The sequence below is a fragment of the Lipotes vexillifer genome, unplaced genomic scaffold (assembly GCF_000442215.2).
Source record: "Lipotes vexillifer unplaced genomic scaffold, Lipotes_vexillifer_v1.1 scaffold306, whole genome shotgun sequence".
Taxonomy (NCBI): Eukaryota; Metazoa; Chordata; class Mammalia; order Artiodactyla; family Lipotidae; genus Lipotes; species Lipotes vexillifer.
This window is the reverse complement of record NW_006789814.1, coordinates 972,079-994,789: the sequence shown is the minus strand read 5'-3', so window position 1 is coordinate 994,789 and position 22,711 is coordinate 972,079. Positions and strand designations below refer to the sequence as shown.

General features: G+C 42.6%; 1 protein-coding gene across 1 annotated transcript in view; it reads left to right on the top strand.

Annotated features, from left to right (window-relative positions):
* Positions 1 to 22,711, top strand: part of SHISA9 (shisa family member 9) — a 294,614-nt gene that overhangs the window by 892 nt on the left and 271,011 nt on the right. The window contains exon 2 of the mRNA XM_007462812.1: positions 10,169 to 10,296. Within this exon, the coding sequence (XP_007462874.1) occupies positions 10,169 to 10,296 (128 nt within the window). The remainder of the gene's footprint in view (positions 1 to 10,168; positions 10,297 to 22,711) is intronic.

Sequence of the window (22,711 nt, the reverse complement as noted above, 5' to 3'; positions counted from 1 at the left end):
CGCCCCCTCCCGCCGAGGCTTGCAGCGGGCTTGAGACACACAGCCCCTGGGAACCCGTGGCTCCGAAGTCTTGGGCTTTGGGGAGGGGGTCCAGCCTTCGGATTCCAGATACTAGCCTCTAGGTAAACAGGGGCCAGCGAGCCCGAAAGGGAAGGGGGGCGTGTGTGAGCTCGCGCGCGCGCGTGTGTGTGCGGGAAGGAGGGAGGGAGGCAAGGAGCGTGTGCCGCCTGCAACTCGTACGACTCGCGAAAATGTGGCGAGGGAGGTGGAGAGTGCGGGGAGGGCGAGAACAAAAGCTGTGCTTGGAGCGGCCGCCTCGCTTTCTCCGAGCTGCCAGGTCCCTGGAATTGGGACCTCGCCACCCCTCCCCTTAACCCCCTCGTCCCCCTCTCCAGTCGCCACCTCTCCCTGCCTGGGGCAGCGACCTCAGCTGCGCGCTGCCCGCCCTTGCCCAGGCTGGCGTGGCCTCCAAGGACCGGAGCCTTCTCCCCGCGCGCCTTCACCCCCCAGATACTCTGATTCGTCAACTTCCCCTTTTGCCTTGTTCATTATGCAAGTCCCAGCACGAGCAAGTCTCAGCAGATGGGAGAAGGCATTTGGGATTAATGGAGCTATTTGCCTTTTGCATTTTTTTTTCTAAGTATCTAAATCGATTCGCACAACCCAGTAACTTTGAGGCGGAACACGCAGACGCGAGCACGCAGCCCCCGGCCGGGGTGAGGCCTGGGGTTGGTGTGAGGTCCGGGCGGGCGGGGTTGCAGAGCGCCGGGTGGCCTGCGAACAGCTGGATGACTGGGGCGCCAGGTTTATTCTTTTTCCGAATATGGGCAACAGAGTCGCCATGTGTTCCCCCCACGCCCCACCCAACACACACATACACACCCCGCACCTCCGGGTGCCAGTGTGCCCGCCTAAAAAATCTCAACAAAGGGACCCACCAAAAATAGGCGAAGGAACATCACCACCTCACTAGTAATTATTTTCTACTTATACTCAGATTATCCGATGATGTTTTTTTTTCCAGACGGGAAGAATTTGGGGGAAGAGGTGAGGAAGTTCCTCTCGGTTTGGGTCAGTAGGGAGGTGTGGATGGATGTTGAGGTCTGGAGGCACAGAAGTAAGCTCCCAGGGCATTCAAGAAAGCCTGAGTCAAGAGCTGGCCCCGCCCACCTCCCCGTAACCCCAAGGTGCCCGATCGCCAACCGCATGGGCCGGGTGGTTTCACTTCCCCCACTGTCCTCGCCAAGGGTCTGTATTTAGGTGAGAGTGAGACACGGAAGCAGGGCTGCGGCAGCGACTGTTGCCTTGGTAGGGAGATTCACCCAGGGATATAGGTAGGCTGCCTTGCAGATTTCGGCTTAATTCCTCTGCTGAAATCTCCTTGGAGCCTTTGCCTTGCAAACCAGCGCTTACAGGAGCCCTCCTTGTTTGGTTGGGATGGGGGTGGAGAGGCATGAAGAGGGAGGTGAGAAGGTGGAGAGGGGAGCTAACCTTTGGGCATCTGTGTGAGAAAGATGCTAGCTTCAGGCCAGCAGGGACTCAACTTCCTGGTCCTGCCCCCTTGCAGCTCTGTTTACTTCAGCCCAGCAGGCTGCAATCACATTCCTCTGCAGGTATCGGAAAAGGTCTGCTTGGAGGCGAAATCTAGGCGTACCCAGTCCTGGGGTAACAGAGCCTCAACACAGGCTCTCCTTGCATACATTTTGGGAATTCCAAAATGGAGTGAAAGTATGTACTCCTGAAGAGAAAGGATGGTTGATTTTTACTTGCAACTCCTAAAGTATAGTTTTCAACCTCGGCTGATGTTTAGGGTCACCTGGAATGCTTTTAAAAAAGTCCTCTTGCTGGGAGCCCCACCCTAGATGGTTCAGATCAGAACCTCTAGGGTGGGGCCTGAGCATCCATACTTATGTATATCTCTCCAGGCTTTACAGTGTTCAGCCAATCACTGTCCAGGAAAAGGAAGTAACATTTGCTGAGCACAGTTCTGGGTGCCAGGCACTATACTAGGGGTGTGTGTATGTGTGTGTGTAAACATTCTCTCGTTTAGTTTGCACAGCAATGAGACAGGTGCTAATTTAATTCCCACTTACATAGGAGCAAATCATACCTGGGGTTGGTGGCTTGCTCAAGGTCACACAGAAAGTTGTGCAATCCCTAGTCCCCTGGTTTCAGCTGTGTCTGGGGCAGATGTTTTCAGTTTGAGTGAGCGTCAGAATTTGGGGAGCTTCCTAAAATGCACAGTCTTGAGTTCAATCCAGAGAGATACTAAATCCATCCGTCTGTGCCTCGGAAATCTGCATTTCACCACCTCCCTGAATGGCTCCTGTAAAGTGGTCCACACTTGGAGAAACACTGGTCTTGATTCGGGAATATTTTACCGGATTGAGGATGGATGAATTCATCCAGTGTGACTCTTACTTATTTACATTCTATTGCTGGTTTACCCCGTGTGTGTAGCCTTAATGTGTATTTCTGTGGTGCTGGGGGCCGCCCCAAGTTCTCACCAAACGCATCCTGCTCTGCTGATGCAGTTAATCATTTCAAGTCCCAGCCATGGCAGTGGCCTCATCCACTTTTGCCTGCACGGGGCCATGGGATGCTTGGGTGGGGCCAGCACACCAAGCTCTGTATCAGAGAGACTATACGGTGGCTTCTAGGTGAAATTAACCTGCTGGCTGCAGCCTCTTCATTTACTTTGTCTGCAGCTGCTAGGGTCACTGGGATGGGGAGTTTGTTCTTATCCCATCCGAAAGTATCTTCTCCTCAAAGACTTAACAGCACGTGCTGCTCCCACGTCACACCGTGACTGGTACTGATGACCAGTGTGCTTGTGTTTGAGGAGGTCAGTTTCTAGGCTTAGAGTCCTGGGCACATCCCATGCTTCCCTTTGGGCTGATTAGGACTGAAAAAGGGGAAAGACAGCAGTTCCAGGAGCGTGCATGGACCTTGCTTGTGATGTTGGGAGAACTGTACAGATGCTCATTCAGCAGCTGTAACAGCTGCCACATTCAAGCACAATTTATTGGAAGAAGTGACTGCAAATGGTGGCCAGCTATGGGTACCAAACCATGCAGACCTGTTTTGTTTGGTCTGCAAGGTATTTCTATTTATATATTCTTATTTTTAAGTTTTCCTCAATTTGTTATTGTGAAACATTTTAAACATACAAAAAACTTGAAAGAAGAATAAACACGAAGTCCAGTATATTTTTCATCTAGAGCAGGGTTTCTTCCCCTTGACACTGTTGACATTTGGAGCTGGATAATTCTTTGCTGTGGGCGCTGTCCTGAGCATTGCAGCAGCCCTGGACTCTACCCACTAGGTGCAGGTAGCACCCACCCCACGCTTCATTCGGGACAATTAAAAACGTCCTCAGGTGTGGCCAAAAGTCATCCAGGGGCAAAATCACTCCCAGTTAAGAACTACCAATTTAGATTGAACAATTATGAGTATTTTGTCCTGTTTGCTATCTCTCTCTCTCTTCCTTCTTTCCTCCCTTCCTTTTTTCCTTCTTTTCTCCTTCCCTCCCTTCCTCTCTTTTTTTCCTTTGTTTTTTGGCTGAAGCAGTTGAAAATAAGTTGCAGACATGACGCTTCATCCTTGAATACTTCGGTATGGATCTCCTAAGAACAAGGACATTCTCCCACATAACACAATTCCAGTATCACACCCAAGAAAAAGAACGAAAATTCCATAACATCATCGAATAGCCAACTATATTACTGTTTTCCCAGTCATGTACCAGAAATGTCTTTTAGAGCTTGGTTTCTCAAACCAGGATCCAGTCAAAGCTCACTGCCTTTGGCTGTGAAATCTCTTTAGTCTCTATTAAGTATGGTGTTTTAAAACCAACTTAGAACCAATTGCCAACATTTAAAAACTGAGAGATTTCACACAGAAATCCAGTTTTCTGATTTCTCTTGAGAAATCGATAGGTCTGGTAATATTGGACCTGCATATTCAAACAGCAACTGTTCCCTTTAGGACCCTCTTACGTTTAATCTCCAGCCACCGCCCCCTCCCCCAGCCCCATTCACTCAGTTATGTTACCTGCAGTCCCCATAGAGGTCATCAGGCTGATCTTAACAGAAATGGGCTCAAGTCAGATGGCTCCAGATTCAGTCCCAGCTCAGCCACTTAATAGCTGTGTAACTCTGGGAAATTTATGTCAGTTCTCTGATTCTCAGGTTCTTGCCTACAAAATGGGATGATGAGGGTCCCTATATCATAGGCTTGTGTGAGGATTCACTGAGACTGGGCTTAGAAAGCTCTTAGAGCAGGGCCTGCCATATGGTCGCTGCTCAGTGACTATTACCCTTTATCATCATCCTTATTACTGGAATTTTCTAACTCTTATCTACCGAAGTGGGTGAAGTTGTAGTCTGGAACTCTGTGTCTAGCCCTTGCTCTGCTATGACTGTTTAGCTGTGTGACATTGGCCAAGTCTCATAACCTCTCTGGGCTTGCATTTAATTTTAGCAGGAGTGGCAGGTTCACAATAGGAGAGACGATCCATGTATGACAACATTAGATGCATTGCAAAGAGTTGGCCAGGGTGATATTGAAGAACACTTGCTGGTTTTACTATTTTGCCATAAGCTTGTGTGTAAATTCTTATTTAATTTCATGTCCCACCACAAGGAGGTCGGCCTTATGACAGTCTGCCTTTCACAGAGGCATAGATTGCTTTCCAAGAGGATGCACAAACCCCTAGTGAGTGGAGGAGTTGGACTTCAGTCCCAGACAGTCTGAGGCTGTAGCACGGATCCTTGACTACTAGGCTGCACTGCCTTGGATCAGTGAGATGCAGGACTTCAGTCTTTGCAGATCACAGAGAGGTGCTCGATGCCCTGCAAATAACAGTGCACACATCAGGGCCAGTTCACGGAGCCACTGTCAGATCAAGACTAGGCATGTTTTCTGCATCTGCCCCTGGCAGGGCCAACCCCTTGGCAAAGGCATCGGTAAGAAATGACCTTGGGGCAGGAAGCTCTCTACACTCGAAGCTAGTAGGGAACACATGTCATTATTTTGCCCACCTTCAAACAGAATCTGAAATCCAAGTGGCAAATTATGTAGCACAATGTCCTGTGTGTTTTTCAAACATGCTTCACAAGTGTTGGAGTCTCTTGCAAAGAAATGGCAACAAGTGATATATGTCCTTTCTTCCCTTGCCTTTTCTCTCTTATTCCAGCTTCCCTTCCACCTCCCCTTTTTCTTACACATTTATGGTTATCTTGTGGCTTCCACCAGCTCCCCAGGCTGGAGAAGCCCATGAATGCATATACTGTTGGCCATGGAAAACTCTAAATTATTTTTCTTTGCAGAATATGTTTGCTTCTCTTTGGGTACTGAGTCCTTACATTTGAAAAATCAACTTTAACAACATTGCAAAGCAGTTATACTCCAATAAAGATGTTAAAAAAATCCACTTTATTGGGGTCTAATTTACACAATAAAATGCACACACATTATCTGTACAGTTTGATGAGCTTGGACAAATGTCTACACCTGTATAACCACTACTCCAGAAAGGTACCTGGTGACCATTGCCCTTAGATCCTTGAAAAATAAATGATGCTTCTGGTAAAAGAGGAAATTCTCAGGAATCCCATTCAAGTGTTTAAAAGTCAGGACGTAGTTTAGACCTTGGAACCCTTGGAGGCTATGAAGCAAGATGCTGGAACTCTGAGCTCTGTTCGGTAATAATGCTGGGGTCTTTTATTTGCTCTCTGTAATTGGAAAGAAAAGGGATGCAGCCTTTTCTTTTTGTTCCTCAGATATGCCATGCTCATTGCTGCTTTGGAGTTGTTGTGTTGGTTTGCCTCAAATTCTCTGGCTGGCCCCTCCTCTGCATTCAAGTCTCAGCTCAATGTCACCTTGTCTGAGATGCTGTCCCTGACCCCACAGTCTTGCTTACTAACGCCCCTCTCCTCGCCCCCTCCAGCCCATCACTCAATGTTATTTGCTTCATTTCACATTACAGTCTAAAATGAACTTAATAATGTACTGGTTTACTAGTTTATTATCTGTCTCCTTCCATTATCTTTCACATTAAGGAGTGCAGGGATGCTAACAGTCTCTTCCCCATCTGTCACCTGTGTCCTAGTACGGTACCTGGCACATAGGAGTTCTGATTCCTGACATCCTGGTTTATATGACATAAGGTATCTCCTCATTCAGTCATTCATTTGCTCATTGATATATTCATTCAATAGGTTTTTTTTTTCATTCAATAGGTTTTTATTGAGTACCTATGGTATACCCAGCCCTGTGCAGAGAGCTCTGAGAATGCAGCAAATAGTGCAGGCACAGAGCTCATGGTCAAATGGCAGGAGACAGGTAATGTACAAGTAAATATACAAGTGAAGTGATACTAAGTTGAAACTTATGAAATTGCCAATATTCCATCATCTTCAACCTCAAAAATGGCAATGTTTTAACATTTAATAACAATTTGGAACTCGGTTAAGGAATATCAAGGAAAAGTGTAATTTCTTCAATAAGGTGCCTGTGTTAGTTAGGGTACTCCAGAGAAACAGAACCTCTAGAAGATCTATCTATCAATCAGTCAATCTATCTATCTATCTATCTGTCTATCTATCTATCTATCTATCTATCTATCTATCTATCTATCTGTCATCTATCTATCTATGAAGAGATTTATGCAGAATTGCCACACATGTTAATTGAAGCTGGGAGGTCCAAAATCTGCAGAGTCAAGGTCCCAGTTTGAGTCTGAAAGCCTGTAGGTCACCGTAGAAACATGAAGAGCTGACGTCCCAGTTTGAAGGCCATCAGGCAGGGAAATTCTCTCTTACTTGGGGGAGGGTCAGCCTTTTGTTCTATTCCAGCCTTCAACTGATTGGATGAGGCCCACCCCATGGAGGGCAATCTGCTTTCCTCAGTCTGTCAATCTAAATGTTAATATCATCCAAAAACACCCTCTCAGACGCATCCAGAATAATGTTTGACCAAATCTTTGTTCTCTTCAGTCAAGTTGACACATAAAATTTACCATGACATTACCTTTAGGATCTTGCTATTCAGATTGTGGCCTGTGGACCAGCAGCATCTCCATCACCTGGGAGCTTGAGCAGAATCTCAGGCCCTGCCTCAGATACCTTGAATCAAAATCTGCATCTTAACAAGACCCCGAAGGTAATCTGAATGCACATTCGAGTTTGAGAAGCACCTGAAGTATGTGCCACACATAAATACCAATTCCTTGGGCATTTGTTTGGCTTGTAGTACATAGTTGGTTCTTTCCACTAATTCACTAATTTTTAAAAACACATCCCTAATTGTAACATTTTTTTAGCATACACCCCAATATCTGCACATACCAACAAAAATTATTATGTACACTATAGCATTTATTATTTTTTAAAATTTTATTGAAGGATAGTTGATTTAAAATGTATTAATTTCTGCTATACAGCAAAGTGATTCAGTTTTATATATATATATATTCTTTTTCATATTCTTTTCCATTATGGCTTATCACAGGATATTGAATATAGTTCCCTGTGCTATACAGTAGGACCTTGTTGTTTAGATACACTATAAAGCATACATAAGAACAGAAATATTAAAGTGAGCTGAAGGTGAAATAAATATTTACAGTTTGTTGCCAGTGGTGCTGACTTGGTACAATCATTAGCTCATCTCTCAAAGCCTAATGTGTGCTGAGGATGAAGCTCATCATTCATAAATTAATCCATAGTTTGAATAGTTTTCATGAGAGCTTTGATTATTTTTGGCTGACTTCATTTTGATCTGAATAGGCCATCATTGTTTTAACCTTGTGAGAAGCTGTTGAAGAGGAGGGGAGAGTCCAATCTGTCCTTTACCTGTGCTTGTGTCATCAGTATTATCTCCGAGCTGTGTGTTTGTTATGTTTTTTAAGCCCCATGTCCATGTAGTGATGGTTAGCCTAGTAAAACTGGATACTTTGCCTGCACATCCACTTTAGGGGTGCACATAACTGCAATACAGGTGATGCAGCCTAATGATGGTGCCACTGCTAGCCACCCTCCTTGGTCCAAGACTCCAGATTCTCACCAACTGATGTGGGTATTCCAAATGAGGGCTTCAGCATCAATTCACATATTAAATTTATTTCTTATTTTTAATGACTAAAGACCATACATAGAAGTTCTCATGTTTTCTTCCCCCATGCCAAATTATTTTAGGCAGTCCCTGAGTGAGTGGACCACATCTTGAAGACTCCTTGTCCGGGATGTGCGGGCTCTAAGAATCCCTGTCCTCACTGCATGCTCTGGGAGGGCTGCCTTGGAAAAAGTATGGCTTGGCTTTTAGGTGAATTTCATGAATTTTGGCACTCAGAAGAAGCCCAGGGAATCTGCCGATGGCAGTGCTGACTGAGTTCATGGATAGACATCCTGAATATTTTCTTTGCTGTCCTCTTGAAAGTCCGAATATTCTGAAATTTTGGAGAGACTCCTTAGAGAATCTGTTGAGATCTATGGCTTCTTTGAGAAAAACGCACAAATAAAATTTCCATTCAATTCCAGAGGAGTTCAGAGATCCCCTGAAGTTCATATAAAGAGCCTGTTTAGGGCTTCCCTGGTGGCGCAGTGGTTGAGAGTCCGCCTGCCGATGCAGCGGACACGGGGTTGTGCCCTGGTCCGGGAGGATCCCACGTGCAGTGGAGTGGCTGGGCCTGTGAGCCATGGCTGCTGAGCCTGCGCGTCTGGAGCCTGTGCTCCGCAACGAGGGAGGCCACAAGAGTGAGAGGCCCGCGTACCGCAAAAAAAAAAAAAAGAGCCTGTTTAAAAGTGAAAAAAGGCAAATTAGGTTTGGGAGGCATCTATTCTATGTTTCAAACATTCCTTCCCTGCAGCCCCTTTGAGTTTCAGGCCTTGCTTACTGCACAGAGTAGGAAGGAACCTGGACTCTGATTTCAAAGACACTCAGATTTGTATCTTTGTCCCTCCACTGATTAGCTAAGTTAACTTGGGCATTTTTTTGTTTTGGAGAATGAGAACACACCCCCCCCCCCCCCCCCCGTTTGCCATGATCCAGCTTTATTGGCCTTCTTGCTTGTCACTCAGATACTGAACTCTTTCCTGCCTCAGGACCTTTGCACTTGCTGCCCCCTCTGCCCAGAATGTTCTTTCATCGTCTTTATGTGACCAACTCCTTCTACTGCTCAGGGCTCTACTCAGATATCACCTCCTCAGAAAGGCTTTTCCAGACCACTCCATCTCAGTATATTTAGGATTAAAAAAAAGTGTACAGGGACTTCCCTGGTTGTCCAGTGGTTAAGGCTCCGCCCTCCCAATGCAGAGGGCCTGGGTTTGATACCTAGTCAGGGAACTAGATCCTGCATGCCACAACAAAGATCCCTCGTGCCGCAACTCAAACCTGGCGCAGCCAAATAAATAAATATTAAAAAATATTAAAAAGTGTACAATTCAGTGGTTTTTAGTATATTCAGAAAGTTGAGCAACCATCACCACTGTCTAATTCTAGAACATTTTCATCATCCTAAAAAGGAACCCTTCACTCATTAGCAGTCACTTTCTATTTCCCCTCCCACACCCCCAGCCCCTGGCAACCACTAATCTACTTTGTCTCTATGGATTTGCCTATTCTGAACATTTCATGTAAATGGAATCAATTCACCTCTCTGAGTCTTTGTTTACTCATCTGCAAACATAGAGTAATAATCCTCATAAGATGTTTACATGCTGCTTAGTTGAATTAAAGTATGTAACGTGACTAGTATAGTGCCTGGTTTATGGTAAGTACTCAGTAAATGTTACTTATTGTTAGGAATAGTGGGCCATTGCTGTACGTGAAGTGTTGGTATCTAGGGTTACTCGTAATGGGGAACTAAACTTGTGGGGTGCAGACATATTACATATATTCATCATTTAATCCTCTCAACAACTCTATAAAGTAGGTAACACTGCTATTACATCACTATTGTGAGAGGCATGTGAACTGTTCTGCGTGAGGTCCTTATGTAATCTCTAATTGCAGTGATCTTACTTACTTACTAATGTCTTTTTTTCCCCTCTGCCCCTGAGTAGAATGGCAGCTCCATGGAGGAAGGGGTCTTGTCTTTTGTTCATAGGCCCAAGTATGTGCCAATCATTGTTTTGAATGAACAGATTTAAATTTTCTCTTCTTTCAGGGCCCTTGCAGATGTCATGAGGCCACAGGGCCACTGCAACACTGACCACATGGAGAGAGATCTCAACATCGTGGTCCATGTCCAGCATTATGAGAACATGGATACCAGAACCCCCATAAATAATCTTCGTAAGTACAGCTGTGTGATCCATTCCAGTCCTGTGTGGTGACCCAAGTGGTGGTCACACCACTCCAGATTTCATGGTGTATGTTTGGGTCCATGAAGAGCTTCTATTTGTTGAATAAGAAGTTTTATTTTATCTCTTCTGGATCAAGCTGTGTGTGGCATCCTCAGATTTCACTTGGTTTGTTTCTCTGTTAAAGAGTGACCCACTTGGTGGATTTCTCATGTTTGGTTCTTCTGTTAGCAGAATCACTTGGGTGGTTCATCTTGGTTGACCTGTTAACTAACGGCCCTCTTGGTGGGTTCATCATGGTTGGGTACCTAGTTAACCAATGGATTACTTGGTTGGTTCATCTTAGATAGTAAATCTGTTAGCCGATAACCCATTTTGTTGGTTCATCTTGATTGGGTAATCTGTTAACCAATGGTTCATTTGCTTATCTGTCTCCCTCCTGAGGTAGACCAGTTGTGTCTTTTAGGTTTCATTCTGCTTTCAGTTAACAGACACTGGTTCAGAAGAACTAGATTTATTTTTCATAAAACAAGAGTTTCGTAAATATAATCCACAAACTCTTTGTGTGTGTATGTGTATGGAGCTTTGAGTTGCGGTTATGTTGGTTTGGGGTGGGTGTATGTGTGATTCAACAGTAGCAAATTGTTCCATTGTTCTTCCAGGAAAAAAAAAGCTGTAAGCTGCATTTGCTATTGTGTTTCAATAGGTATTCTTTAGCTGATGGAGCATAGTTGGGGATCTTAGTATGGTCCCAAAGATTTTCTTTCCTTTCAAAGATCTGTATATACAACATACATTATGGAGCTGGTGCACAGAGAACAGGGAGTGGGGAAAACAAGATGGTTTTGTTTTTGATGGTAGTGTACTACCGTGGTTACTCCTAGCAATTATGTTTTCGAGTAACTGCCACATTAAAGTAATGTAGAGGGGTTGGTTTACAATAACAAAAGCCAGACAATTTAAAGGATGCATTCAGTTGTGGCTGGAGGTTCTTAAAAACAGAAACATTTCTGGCAGTGCACATTTTTCTAGTCTGGGTCGCCTTTGCTAAAGCTGCACGAGGAGCGGCATTGGTGTTTTATTTGCTGAATCATACTTTTGGACTGGTTGCAAATTTTCATGCTCAACGGGTAGAGGAATAAGCCTGTGGAATTTGACATAGGTGATGAAAATTCTCTGGTTCTGCATGGTGACAGTTGTTCATGGCCTTGGAAATGTCGCTGTATGTTGGCAAAGTCAGTGTGTACATGGTTTGAAAATGGGTTACTAAGTAGGTCTTAGGTTTCATTATATTAAATAATCTGACATTATTTATTTGTGAACTGGACCATAAAATGATATGAGAAATAGCCACATTTTAGAGCAAAATACACCAGCCATTGGAAGTTTTATGACCAAATCTCACAGCCCTGAAAGATATGGTAAATTGCGCCAACTCTGATATGGCAGTCATATCCAATTCTGGTTTTGATGGAAATGAGCACATTCTCCTTCAGAATGCACTGGGAAATAAGTTGAACCTAGGTGTATGTGAGTCCCAAACATCATAAGTGAGTGACTGTGACCATGAAGTAGAGAAAGCTGAAATAGTATTGAGTCCCTGGCTATAAAAGGCAGCCGTTGAAAGTTTCTCATTTGAAGTTTCAATTTTTAGGATGATTTTGAATCAGCACTTGAGTGGAATAACAAAATCATTGAAGGCACTCAAATTTCACCATTCCATCAGGCAAAAAGGGCAGGCAATATTAATGAATCTTGCTTTAGTAAGGAATTAAAAAAAAATTTATCTTTTTGGTTGTTTTGGGTCTTAGTTGCAGCAGGTGGTCTCCTTAGTTTTGGCATGCGAACTCTTAGTTGGGGCATGCATGTGGGATCTAATTCCCCAACCAGGGATCAAACCCAGGCCACCTGCATTGGGAGCGTGTAGTCTTAACCACTGTGCCACCAGGGAAGTCCCTTTAGTAAGGGATTTTTGTTTAAAGTTGTACTGAGAATAAATTACTGTTCAGAGATGGATGTCTAGGTACTGAGCAATTCAGTAGTCTCCTGTGACAGGCTAACTTGATTTATTTATGATTCTTGCTTTTAGTCTATATTTGTGTTTCAGTAATCAATGGTCTTTTTATACCAAGAAAAAAAATGTGTCTTGTAATATTTTACTGGGTAGAATTACACCAGAGCATTCCTGGCAAACTACAGGGGAGAATTCCAGGTGTTATGTCACAAACACTGCATTCTCATAAGAATTACCACAGATATTAATTTCATATAATTTTGCTAGGTTGGTTCAATCCTTATTTCCAAGTGTTTTTGGGACTATCTGAAAATAAGAAGCATATAGCCTTTCCACAGATTTACATTAATAAGTTTAATTGATAACAAGTTAATTCAGTAGTTGGTAGTGATTGTGTTTCCTTGTAATTACATGTTTGTCTTTTGTTGACTTACAGGAGCTCTTTATATATTGTAGACATGTGGGAAAAATTTGCATGTTCAGAACAAAGAATGATTTGGGAAGTTCATTGAGAAGATAGGACTAGATAACTGATATTTATCAGTTATTAAATGTTCAAGAAGCCAAACCGTCACCAGAGCCCACTCTGACCAGTAGAGAACTAGGAGAGAAGGAATTCTGTCTAATAACCAGAAAGTAGGACCAGATCTTGGTACCAGAATTTGCATGCACCTATTGAATATAAAACCCTTTTCTGGACATTATGGGAGCTACAAAGATTTACCATAACAAAAAACGGAATGAAAAATGCATCTATTTGTGATACAACAAGAAGGGACACATCGTGCCATTTTTAGGGTGTTCTTCACTAAACATTCAAGTTGCCAGATTTGACTGGAAATTCGATAGGCCCAACTTAAATGTTATTTTCAGCTCTGTTCAATTACCCACTTGACATTACTTTAAGAGAATAATCATCTCCATGTATTTATCTCTCCTTCTCTTGATACTAACGCTAGATCACTTTATGATCTTTCCCTTATGCTTTGTTCAAATGCTAAGAGAATCAACAGTCAGTATGGAAATCTGGATATTTGGAAGGAGGGGAGTGGAGCAGGACTAGGGTGAAGGCAAATAGGGGACAGAGGGCTTCAATATGGGGAAATTTTTTGCCAACCTTTATCAGTTTTGTGAAGCTGATTTTTCCTGTGATATGCAGGACTTGCCTTTTTTATCTGAAGATGGATTTTTCTTCAGCAGATGCTGAAGGGTCTTTCCAGGCATTCAGTGATATTGCCTAAAAATATTTAGTCTGATAATCAAAAGGTCTTGGACCTCTTTGATTAACAGGATGTAGATTCAGATGAGATAGTGATTTTCTGCAAAGGCTCCTAGGCTTCTGTGTAATTACAGTTTGCTTTTGAAGGCACATTTTGTCCTCAAGTGCTGTGAACGTGCTGTCTCCCCGACCCCAGCCTCCCTGCCTGCCAATAACACCTCCCACCCCTTTTGAGAGTCCAGGGTAAATGTAGGCTCCCTTTGGTGTTAAGAACGGGATGAACCTTTTGTTTTTCTTCTTTTCTTTTTTGGCTGCGCCAGCGGCTTGTAGGATCTTAGTTCCCCGACCAGGGATCGAACCTACGCCCCCCGCAGTGGAAGTGCAGAGTCCTAACCGCTGGACCGCCAGGGAAGTCCCTAGTGTTAAGAATGGGAGACGTGAGTGAGGGGCTCTGGGGACACCATATCACCTGGATCACCGTTTCTCAACTTGTGTTAAAAGCACACTTTTTTTTTTGAAATAAAATTTTAATTTGGGAATAATTGTATATTTATAGAAAAGTGGCAAAGATAGTACACAGAGTTCTGTATATTCCTCAGCCACTCTGATTTTAACATCTTACATGACTATAGTATGGTTAAAACTAAGAAATCAACATCAGTACGTTATTTTTAGCTAAACAGTAGATATTGTTTGAATTTCACTAGTTTCTTCCCTAATGTCCCTTTTGTGTTCCATGATCCAATCCAGGACACTACATTATAGTAGTACAGCCAACTTGATAGTAGAATTTTGGTTGTGCAATATTGTTTAATGATGTGGTGAAGGCTGGAATCAACACTGAATAAGTCAGTGGCAATTACAAAACCTTTATTGCCACCATATAAAAAGTGTATCCCAGTGTCTATGAAAACATCCATGTTAAATTATTCACCTGCTCACTGTTGGAATGGAACCAGTTGCCGTCCTGACTGTGCTCTCACGTATACTCACGGGACAAAGGACCCTCACATTCCATACAAACATGCAACCCCACTTTGGAATGGGGTTAATGTTACAGAATTTATTTCACGGCATAATCTGAGCAAGTGAGATCTCACCCCAAACTCTGGAGAAATGCTGACTTGATATTTCAGGACACAGAGTCCATCAGAAAGACCAGGTTCTTATTCCAGCTTCTACTCACACCCTCTCCTCCCCAAGGACCATTCCCAAGTGGCTTTACAAGGAATCAAATGAAAAGCAAACCCATGATTTAGTTTCTGAAGAGGTTGTACAGCTCATATACCTAGGGCCAAATGGATTTCCATTCATTTGTCCATATTTACCAAGGCACCTGGGATGTCCCATACTCGACTTTTGGAGATACTGGGAGGAATATTCCCAAATACTTTTTAAAAATTGGAGGAATTACCAACAAGGACCTACTGTATAGCACAGAGAAGTTTCCTTAATATTTTGTGGTAATGTATAAGGGAAAGGATCTGAATTACTGTTCTGTACACCTGAAACTAACATTGACGTTGTAAATCAACTATAGTTCAATAAAAACTAAGTAAAATAAAAAATTAAAAATAAATAAATAAATAAGTAAAAAATAAATGTGGGGGTAATTTCCTAAGCGGCGCAGGCAAAAAGATAAATATAGATAACAAAAGAAATATGTGAGATAGTGTAATATAACAGTAAACTGAGCAGACAGCATTCTAAACCCCTACCACATTGAATCCTACAGAACTTATTGGGTTGGTACTATTATTTTCCCCATAAGGACGGATAAACTGAAGTCAGAGAGGTTAAGTGGCTTGTCCAAAGTTCATACAGTTACTAAGTAGCAGAGCTGGGATTTAAATGGGGCCAGTCACATCCCAAGGTCTGTGTTTTTAACCACCACACTACATTACCTCTCCTTGGGGTACAGATGTTTGCTGAAGGGGGAAGAAAGGATATGTTAAGTGAACCTAAAGGGCAGTTGGCATTCCAGGAAAGAGCTGTTTCCAAAATACTCTCCAATGTACTGTCTTGTGATGAGTCCTCCCATAGGGATAATAACTAATATTTATTGAGCCCTTCCTAACTGGAGGCATTGTGCTAAATGCTTTGGAATATATTAGCTCCTTTCATATGCAAAGCAACCCTCAAACTGCCTAGGCTCTTTCTTGCCTCAGGGCCTTTGCACATGCTGTGCTTCCTGCCTACAGCACAGGCTCCCAGGCCTTTTCCATCTCTTCTCTTACCCCTATTGCCACTTCATTAGAGAGGACTTCCTTGTCTACCTTTTTGGCCCCCAAATCACCTACTGTTCCCCATTTTCCCATTATTCTCTTCATAAGTTTTGTATTCTCCGAAGTTATAAACTCCACGAGAGCGAACGCTTTGTATTATCACAGCTGTACTCCCCACAGCAGGAACTGGGCTGGCTCATGGCATCAGCTCCATTTTTGTCTAATAAATGAAAAAGCCTATGGAAGAGGTTTCATTTTGTGGGGGATGATAGATGAAACAAAATGGGAAAAGTATTGTTATTGTAGCTGGGTGACCAAATACATGGGGATTCATTATTCTCTCTATCTTTGTGTATATTTGAAAATATCCATAATAAAATTAAAAATTAAAGAGCTTGTCCATGATATCATAGTTAATATACAGAGGAGCCAGGATTCAAGCCCAGGTCTGTCTGATTCCATAGCCTGAACTTTAATGGATGCACTTGGGTTATCTTCTGGTGAATAACCAGGCTCAGGAAGGGTAGGAATCAAGACATCTCAGGGACTTCAGGAGGTAGAGTGGGTAAAACATCACTATCGTTTCTGTCCTTAATGTGCTCAATCACTGTGTCTTTTAGGTCATTTTATCCAGAGAGAGAAAATGTGATTGGTTTCTGACCAACCAATGGCCTGGCTTCCCTAGATCAGCTCTCTGACCCCAGATTAATCAGTTGGGTGGGATGGAGAGTGTCTTGGTCTCCTTCTCAGGACTGTAGTGGGACTAGGTCTCCAAGAAGGCTGTGTTTGAGTAGCAGGGTGGAGATTGCTGTTTTAAGCTTCCTTGGGGCAGGGGCAGGGTTTACATTTGTCTTACTCTCCCCTGTACCTCCAGTGCCTAGTAACTACACAGTGTTCAACGGATGTTTGTTAAATGAAGGGATACATGCATGTATGAATGAATGCCTAGCACAAGCTCCATAAGAGATCCGGGGGAACCCATTAGCAGGATTCTTGGGATTTTGAGTTCTGAGGGAACTTGACGATTCCAACTCACATGAGGCTTTAACTCTCTTCTAAGAAGCGACAGCTACCAACACTGTTGTTCCTGAAATGACTGGACAGGAGGGTCTTTCCATCTGAAGATCTATGACTGTAATGGTTTTGGCACACAGGTCAGCAAATCTTAGAGTTGATAAGAGTTAGGGGGTGGATCTATACTGGATCCACTAAAAACATTTTTAGGTTCAGTGCCATAGCTTGACTTGACTTTGTGTGGTTTTAGATCAAGAGCTCTGGTTTTCTCTTGAAGTATTCAGTGTTATAGATGAGATCCTGACATGTGATGATGCTCATCAGATTTTAGACAATATATCTGAGATGGTTTAGTGAGGGCGTGGGGGATATGGGCTTGGGAGGTGGACATGGTTGGCTTGGGTGTCTGCTCTGTCACCTGTTAGCTGTGCAGTCTTGGAAAAATTTATTTAATTTTGTAAACTTCAGTTTTCCATTCTATGAAAAGAATAAAATAACATCTCCCTTACGAGATTGTTGTGGAGATTACATGAATTAACACATCTAAAGGACTTAGCTTAATGCATGGTAACATACACATTGGTTGTTACTATTATTTTTTGTGGAATGAGTCAGCATTAATGTTAAGGTGGTCTGTTCGCTAGGGGCCAGTGATGCACATTAGTATGAATTTGTTGTGCAGTTGTCTTCACGGTGAAAATATTTTCACTCTGTGTGCCTGTTGATAACCCCATTTGTGTGTGTTTTTTTACTACTAATGTTTTTGATGCAAATGAGAACTGAAGAAACTGTCAATTCCTTCCCAAGGAAATAGTTGAGATGGAGCAGCTGTCCCATTCTTATAGCCATTTGTTCCTGTCTTATGTTCTTCTTCTATTCTCATTAAAACACATGAGCTTTCGTTCTGGTAGGAGTGTTGATTTTAGTATTTCTTTACACTGGCAGACCAGACCTGTAGGAATCTGTCTGGCCCCCAACATGTCTTATAGTTAGTTCCACCTAGAAAATGAGATTTGTGTGTGTGTGTATGTGTGTGCATGCACAGGCAACAGAAACAGAGCCCTTAAAAGAAAAAAAAATCACCACTTTCTGTAAGTCAACTCCTGGGCTCTTTTTAAAAATTGCTACTAATGCTGGCCACATGGCATTGCCTAATTGGATCCACATTGCCTTTCCAAAGTGCTTCCAACCAGCTGTAGGACTATTTGTAAAGAAAGCCTAAGTGCTTAGCACAGTGTCTGGTTTAGTTTAAAAGATGCCAAGTTCTGCTCCTTCCATTCTAGGGAAAGCCTATCCAGTTCCTTTGGGAGATCATTTCTATTTAGCTATCGGGATTCAGAGATGCAACATGCCTACTATGTGATTGACAGTGCGGATTAAAAGAGAGGAATAAATGAAACAGAATAATGCTTGTTCTGCTCCTACCACATACATGCATTTTTCTTCTCAAAACAATCCATGAAATAATTGAAATAGGTGCTGCATCTACATATTATAGATGAGGAAACTATGGCATAGAGAGTTTAAGTAACCTGCCCAAGACCATAGAGATTTTTTTTTTTTGGCGGTATGCGGGCTTCTCACTGTTGTGGCCTCTCCCGTTGCGGAGCACAGGCTCCGGACGCGCAGGCTCAGCGGCCATGGCTCACAGGCCCAGCCGCTCTGCGGCATGTGGGATCTTCCTGGACCAGGGCACGAACCCGTGTCCCCTGCATCGGCAGGCAGACTCCCAACCACTGTGCCACCAGGGAAGCCCCGGCCATAGAGATTTTTAGTAAGGAGTTCAGACCAGAGACATGGGTTCAGGCATGAACTCTCTTCATGACTTTTCTCATGCCTTTCCCAAGGACTTGCACTGGGTGATGTAACAGATTATGTCTCTTTTTCTCCTTCTCCCCATTATTTATAGATCCTCACTAAGAATCACTATATTAAATGACACTCATCTTTGAAAATGGACCAACTGGATAAAGCCGTCATTTCTGTCCTAGAGGACTCAGATATTAGCCAATCGTTTGCTTTCTTGTCATTAATATTTCCACATCCTCAATCAACATTGAATTGATATTTATTAAAATTCTGCTACATGTCAGGCAACGTGCTAGGAAAACCAGAGGTATGAGGATGAATGAGTCAAAAATAAGAAATATCCTCTTGGATCTTATGATACAATCGGGGAGATGGAAGAGAAAACAGGTAATTGCAAAGCAGCATGATGGGGATAATAAGTACAGGGTGCTATGGGAGCATAATGGGGGCCTTCTCAAAGCACTTGGGGCTGAGGAGGAGGGAAGGGAGATTGGGACAAATTTTCCTGAGAAATAGGTATTTTGCTCTTAGAAATATTTCCCAACAAATTTCCAGGAATCAGAGTGAAAGAGGGACTTCCCTGGTGGCACAGTGGTTAAGAATCCACCTGCCAATGCAGGGGACACAGGTTCGAGCCCTCGTCAGGGAAGATCCCACATGCTGCAGAGCAACTAAACCCGTGCGCCACAACTACTGAGCCTGTGCTCTAGAGCCCGTGAGCCACAGCTACTGAGCCCGCGTGCCACAACTACTGAAGCCCGCGCTCCTAGAGCCTGTGCTCCACAAAAAGAGAAGCCACCGCAATGAGAAGCCCATGCACTGCCACGAAGAGTAGCCCCTGCTCACCACAGCTAGAGAAAGCCCGCACCCAGCAATGAAAACCCCACGCAGCCAAAAAATAAACAAAGAAATGTATTTAAAAAAAAAAAAAGAGTGAAAGAAAGAACATTTTTATGTAGCAGAACATTTTTTTTTTTTTTTTTGTGGTACGCGGGCCTCTCACTGTTGTGGCCTCTCCCGTTGCGGAACACAGGCTCCGGACGCGCAGGCTCAGCGGCCATGGCTCACGGTACTAGCCGCTCCACGGCATGTGGGATCTTCCCGGACCGGGGCACGAACCCGTGTCCCCTGCATCGGCAGGCGGACTCTCAACCACTGTGCCACCAGGGAAGCCCGCAGAACATTTTTATGTACTGACTTTGCTTGCTTTTGATTGAGGGGAGAACTATCTGTCCCAGAGTACAGCTCTCCGTTGCAGGTCTGATTACTTTTATACAAATTATAGAAAGGGGGGAAGAGGATGTTGTTCGGTTAGGGTCATACTGCATTTGGTAGGACAATTAAAATGCCATGTCTGACACGGGAAGAACAAAACTTCAGGGTGAGCTTTCAAGAGTGGAATACAGATGTTTTTCAGAACAGTCTTTGAGTTCAAGTCAGCTGGCTCTTCTTGGAGATTAGCATTTAATATTTTCTTCTTTTAAAAATAACGGCCAATATAAAACTAAGCAACATAGTTTAATACCATAATACATATATTAAAATAATTTACAATAAGGCTTCAGGAAACCGCCTGAAAAAAATCCCAGTAAGGATTCTCAGTAAAGTTAATTATAAGTGGAAAAGGAAATCCGATCACATTAGTCTGAGAATGCTGTTCATGAAACTAAGTGTAATCATAATCTGAATATTTCATTAAATGGAGACTTAAACTCATTAATTTAGGTATCAGGCTTGGAGTTGTGTGCTCGCATGAAGACTGCCACACTCTAAGCAGAGACTGGATTTCACACATTGAAATCCAATCCTTCATCCAGGGAGATGGGCTTCTTCTCTGAGACCTGACCACGGTGCCGAATCATACCCCAGATGTACAATATTATAGTTATTCAAACCACCCAGCAAGAAAAGTCTATCTCAAAGAATTTTGGAGCTAGAGGGAACTTTGGGAATCATTTTGCCTTTGGTTTACCACATTTTTGGTTTCAAAGGTAACTAAAAATTAAAAAAGTAGAACTGGGGAACCAACATACTGTGCTAACTTTCAATTTTGCAAGAAAGGAAATTATGTAAAAAGTAACTATGATATAACACCAAACATTTAGGTAAGAAATAGATCTCAAAATAAAATACAGTTCCTAAATCGAATGAAATTAACTCACAAAAAACTCATTCCACTATCCTTATATTTTCTCATTATTTGTGGCCTCCAGTCAGTTGAAAATGAGAATATGGATTTACATTTTGGGGAATTACTGAACATTCCTTAAATGGTTTGCTCATTGGATGAGTATTTATTGAGCACTGTACCTACTATGTGCTAGGCACTGGGGCTTGGTGCTAGGGACACAGAGCACCAAGTCATATATGCATATACATATATGTATATATGACTTCATGGTGCTTATAGTCAGTCCATTCTCTGCATTTTACAAATAATGAAACTGAGGTCCAGGGAAATTTTTTTTTTTTTTAAAGTGACACAACCATGAAACTTGTCAAGTTAATACTGTTTAAAAAACATCATTGGGGCTTCCCTGGTGGCACAGTGGTTGGGAGTCCGCCTGCCGATGCAGGGGACACGGGTTTGTGCCCCGGTCCGGGAGGATCCCACATGCTGCGGAGCGGCTGGGCCCGTGAGCCGTGGCCGCTGGGCCTGCGCGTCCGGAGCCTGTGCTTCGCGACCGGGGAGGCCATAGCGGTGAGAGGCGCGCATACAGCAAAAAAACCAAAAAACAAAAAAAAACATCATTGAATATTTAGGACACAATTATTGATCACAAATACATGTATACTTGGCAGCTCTTGGAAATGGACTTAAGGATGTAAAATGAAGGGATAGATTTCATAGCTATTGGTGCAGTGCCTGTTTAGTTAGATGCCTTACCTGTTTTCCAAAGGTAGCTCTTTGGAATATTCAGATACTCTTGACATTTTAACAAAATATTGAATTGCTTAAAGCCCATGAATTGGAAGTTGTGCAAGGGCAGCATGTGATTTTTGATTGCCTTTATTGAGTAATAACAAGGAATGGAGAAAGCACCTCATTCTTCAGAGGCATTGTTTAAAAATATTTGGTACATATATTCAAAGTCAAGGAAGGTCATCAATCAAACAATTCTTTGGTAATAGCTGGCAAGGATGTTGTATAAGCATGTTTTTTTTTTTTAAAGAGAGAACATGCATGTTTAATATGTTAAAAATTATATTAGTGAAGACAAGAATATACACTTAAATTTTTTTTATTTTATTAAAGTTAGTTGATTTGCAATGTTGTGTTAATTTCTACTGTACAGCAAAGTGATTTCAGTTATACATATATATACAAAGAATGTACACTTAAAGACATGAGAGAATGTTGTCTGTGTCAAAAGAAAATACAAATGAGGTAGTTTCCCTAAATCAAAAGACTAGAGGGGCTTCCCTGGTGGCGCAGTGGTTGAGAGTCCGCCTGCTGATGCAGGGGACACGGGTTCATGCCCCGGTCCGGGAGGATCCCACATGCTGCGGAGCAGCTGGGCCCGTGAGCCATGGCTGCTGAGCCTGCGCGTCTGGAGCCTGTGCTCCTCAGTGGGAGAGGCCACAAAAGTGAGAGGCCCGCGTACCGCAAAAAAAAAAAAAAAAAAAAGACTAGAAATATGATTCAATACCTGATCCTGCTTCTTCTTTTTTTCATTGAAGTATAATTGATCTACAACACCATGTTAATTCCAGATATACAACATAGTGACTTGACACTTCTTTACATTACAAAATGATCACCACTGTGTAAGCATATTTTAAAAAAATTGTCCTTATGAACATTTTTGTTCTGCTAATCAGCTTAGAGGTGGCTTGTTTCAGATCCTGGTATTGTTCTTTAAAATATGTATTCATTATTATTTTATTTACATGAGTATTATATATATATAATTGTGAAAATATTCACATAATATGGTACTGAAATCTTGCTTCTGTCATTAATTATGGCCTCTTTATATGTACAAAATAATCTCAGTCATATAATTATTAATTCTGTGTAAACTAGAACATTTCATTTTATTTCAACATGACGAGGTACATCATTTTGCTGTTGAACTGTTGGAGAGAAAAATCACTTACTGCTAGGGTTGCTAGAAGGATAGGA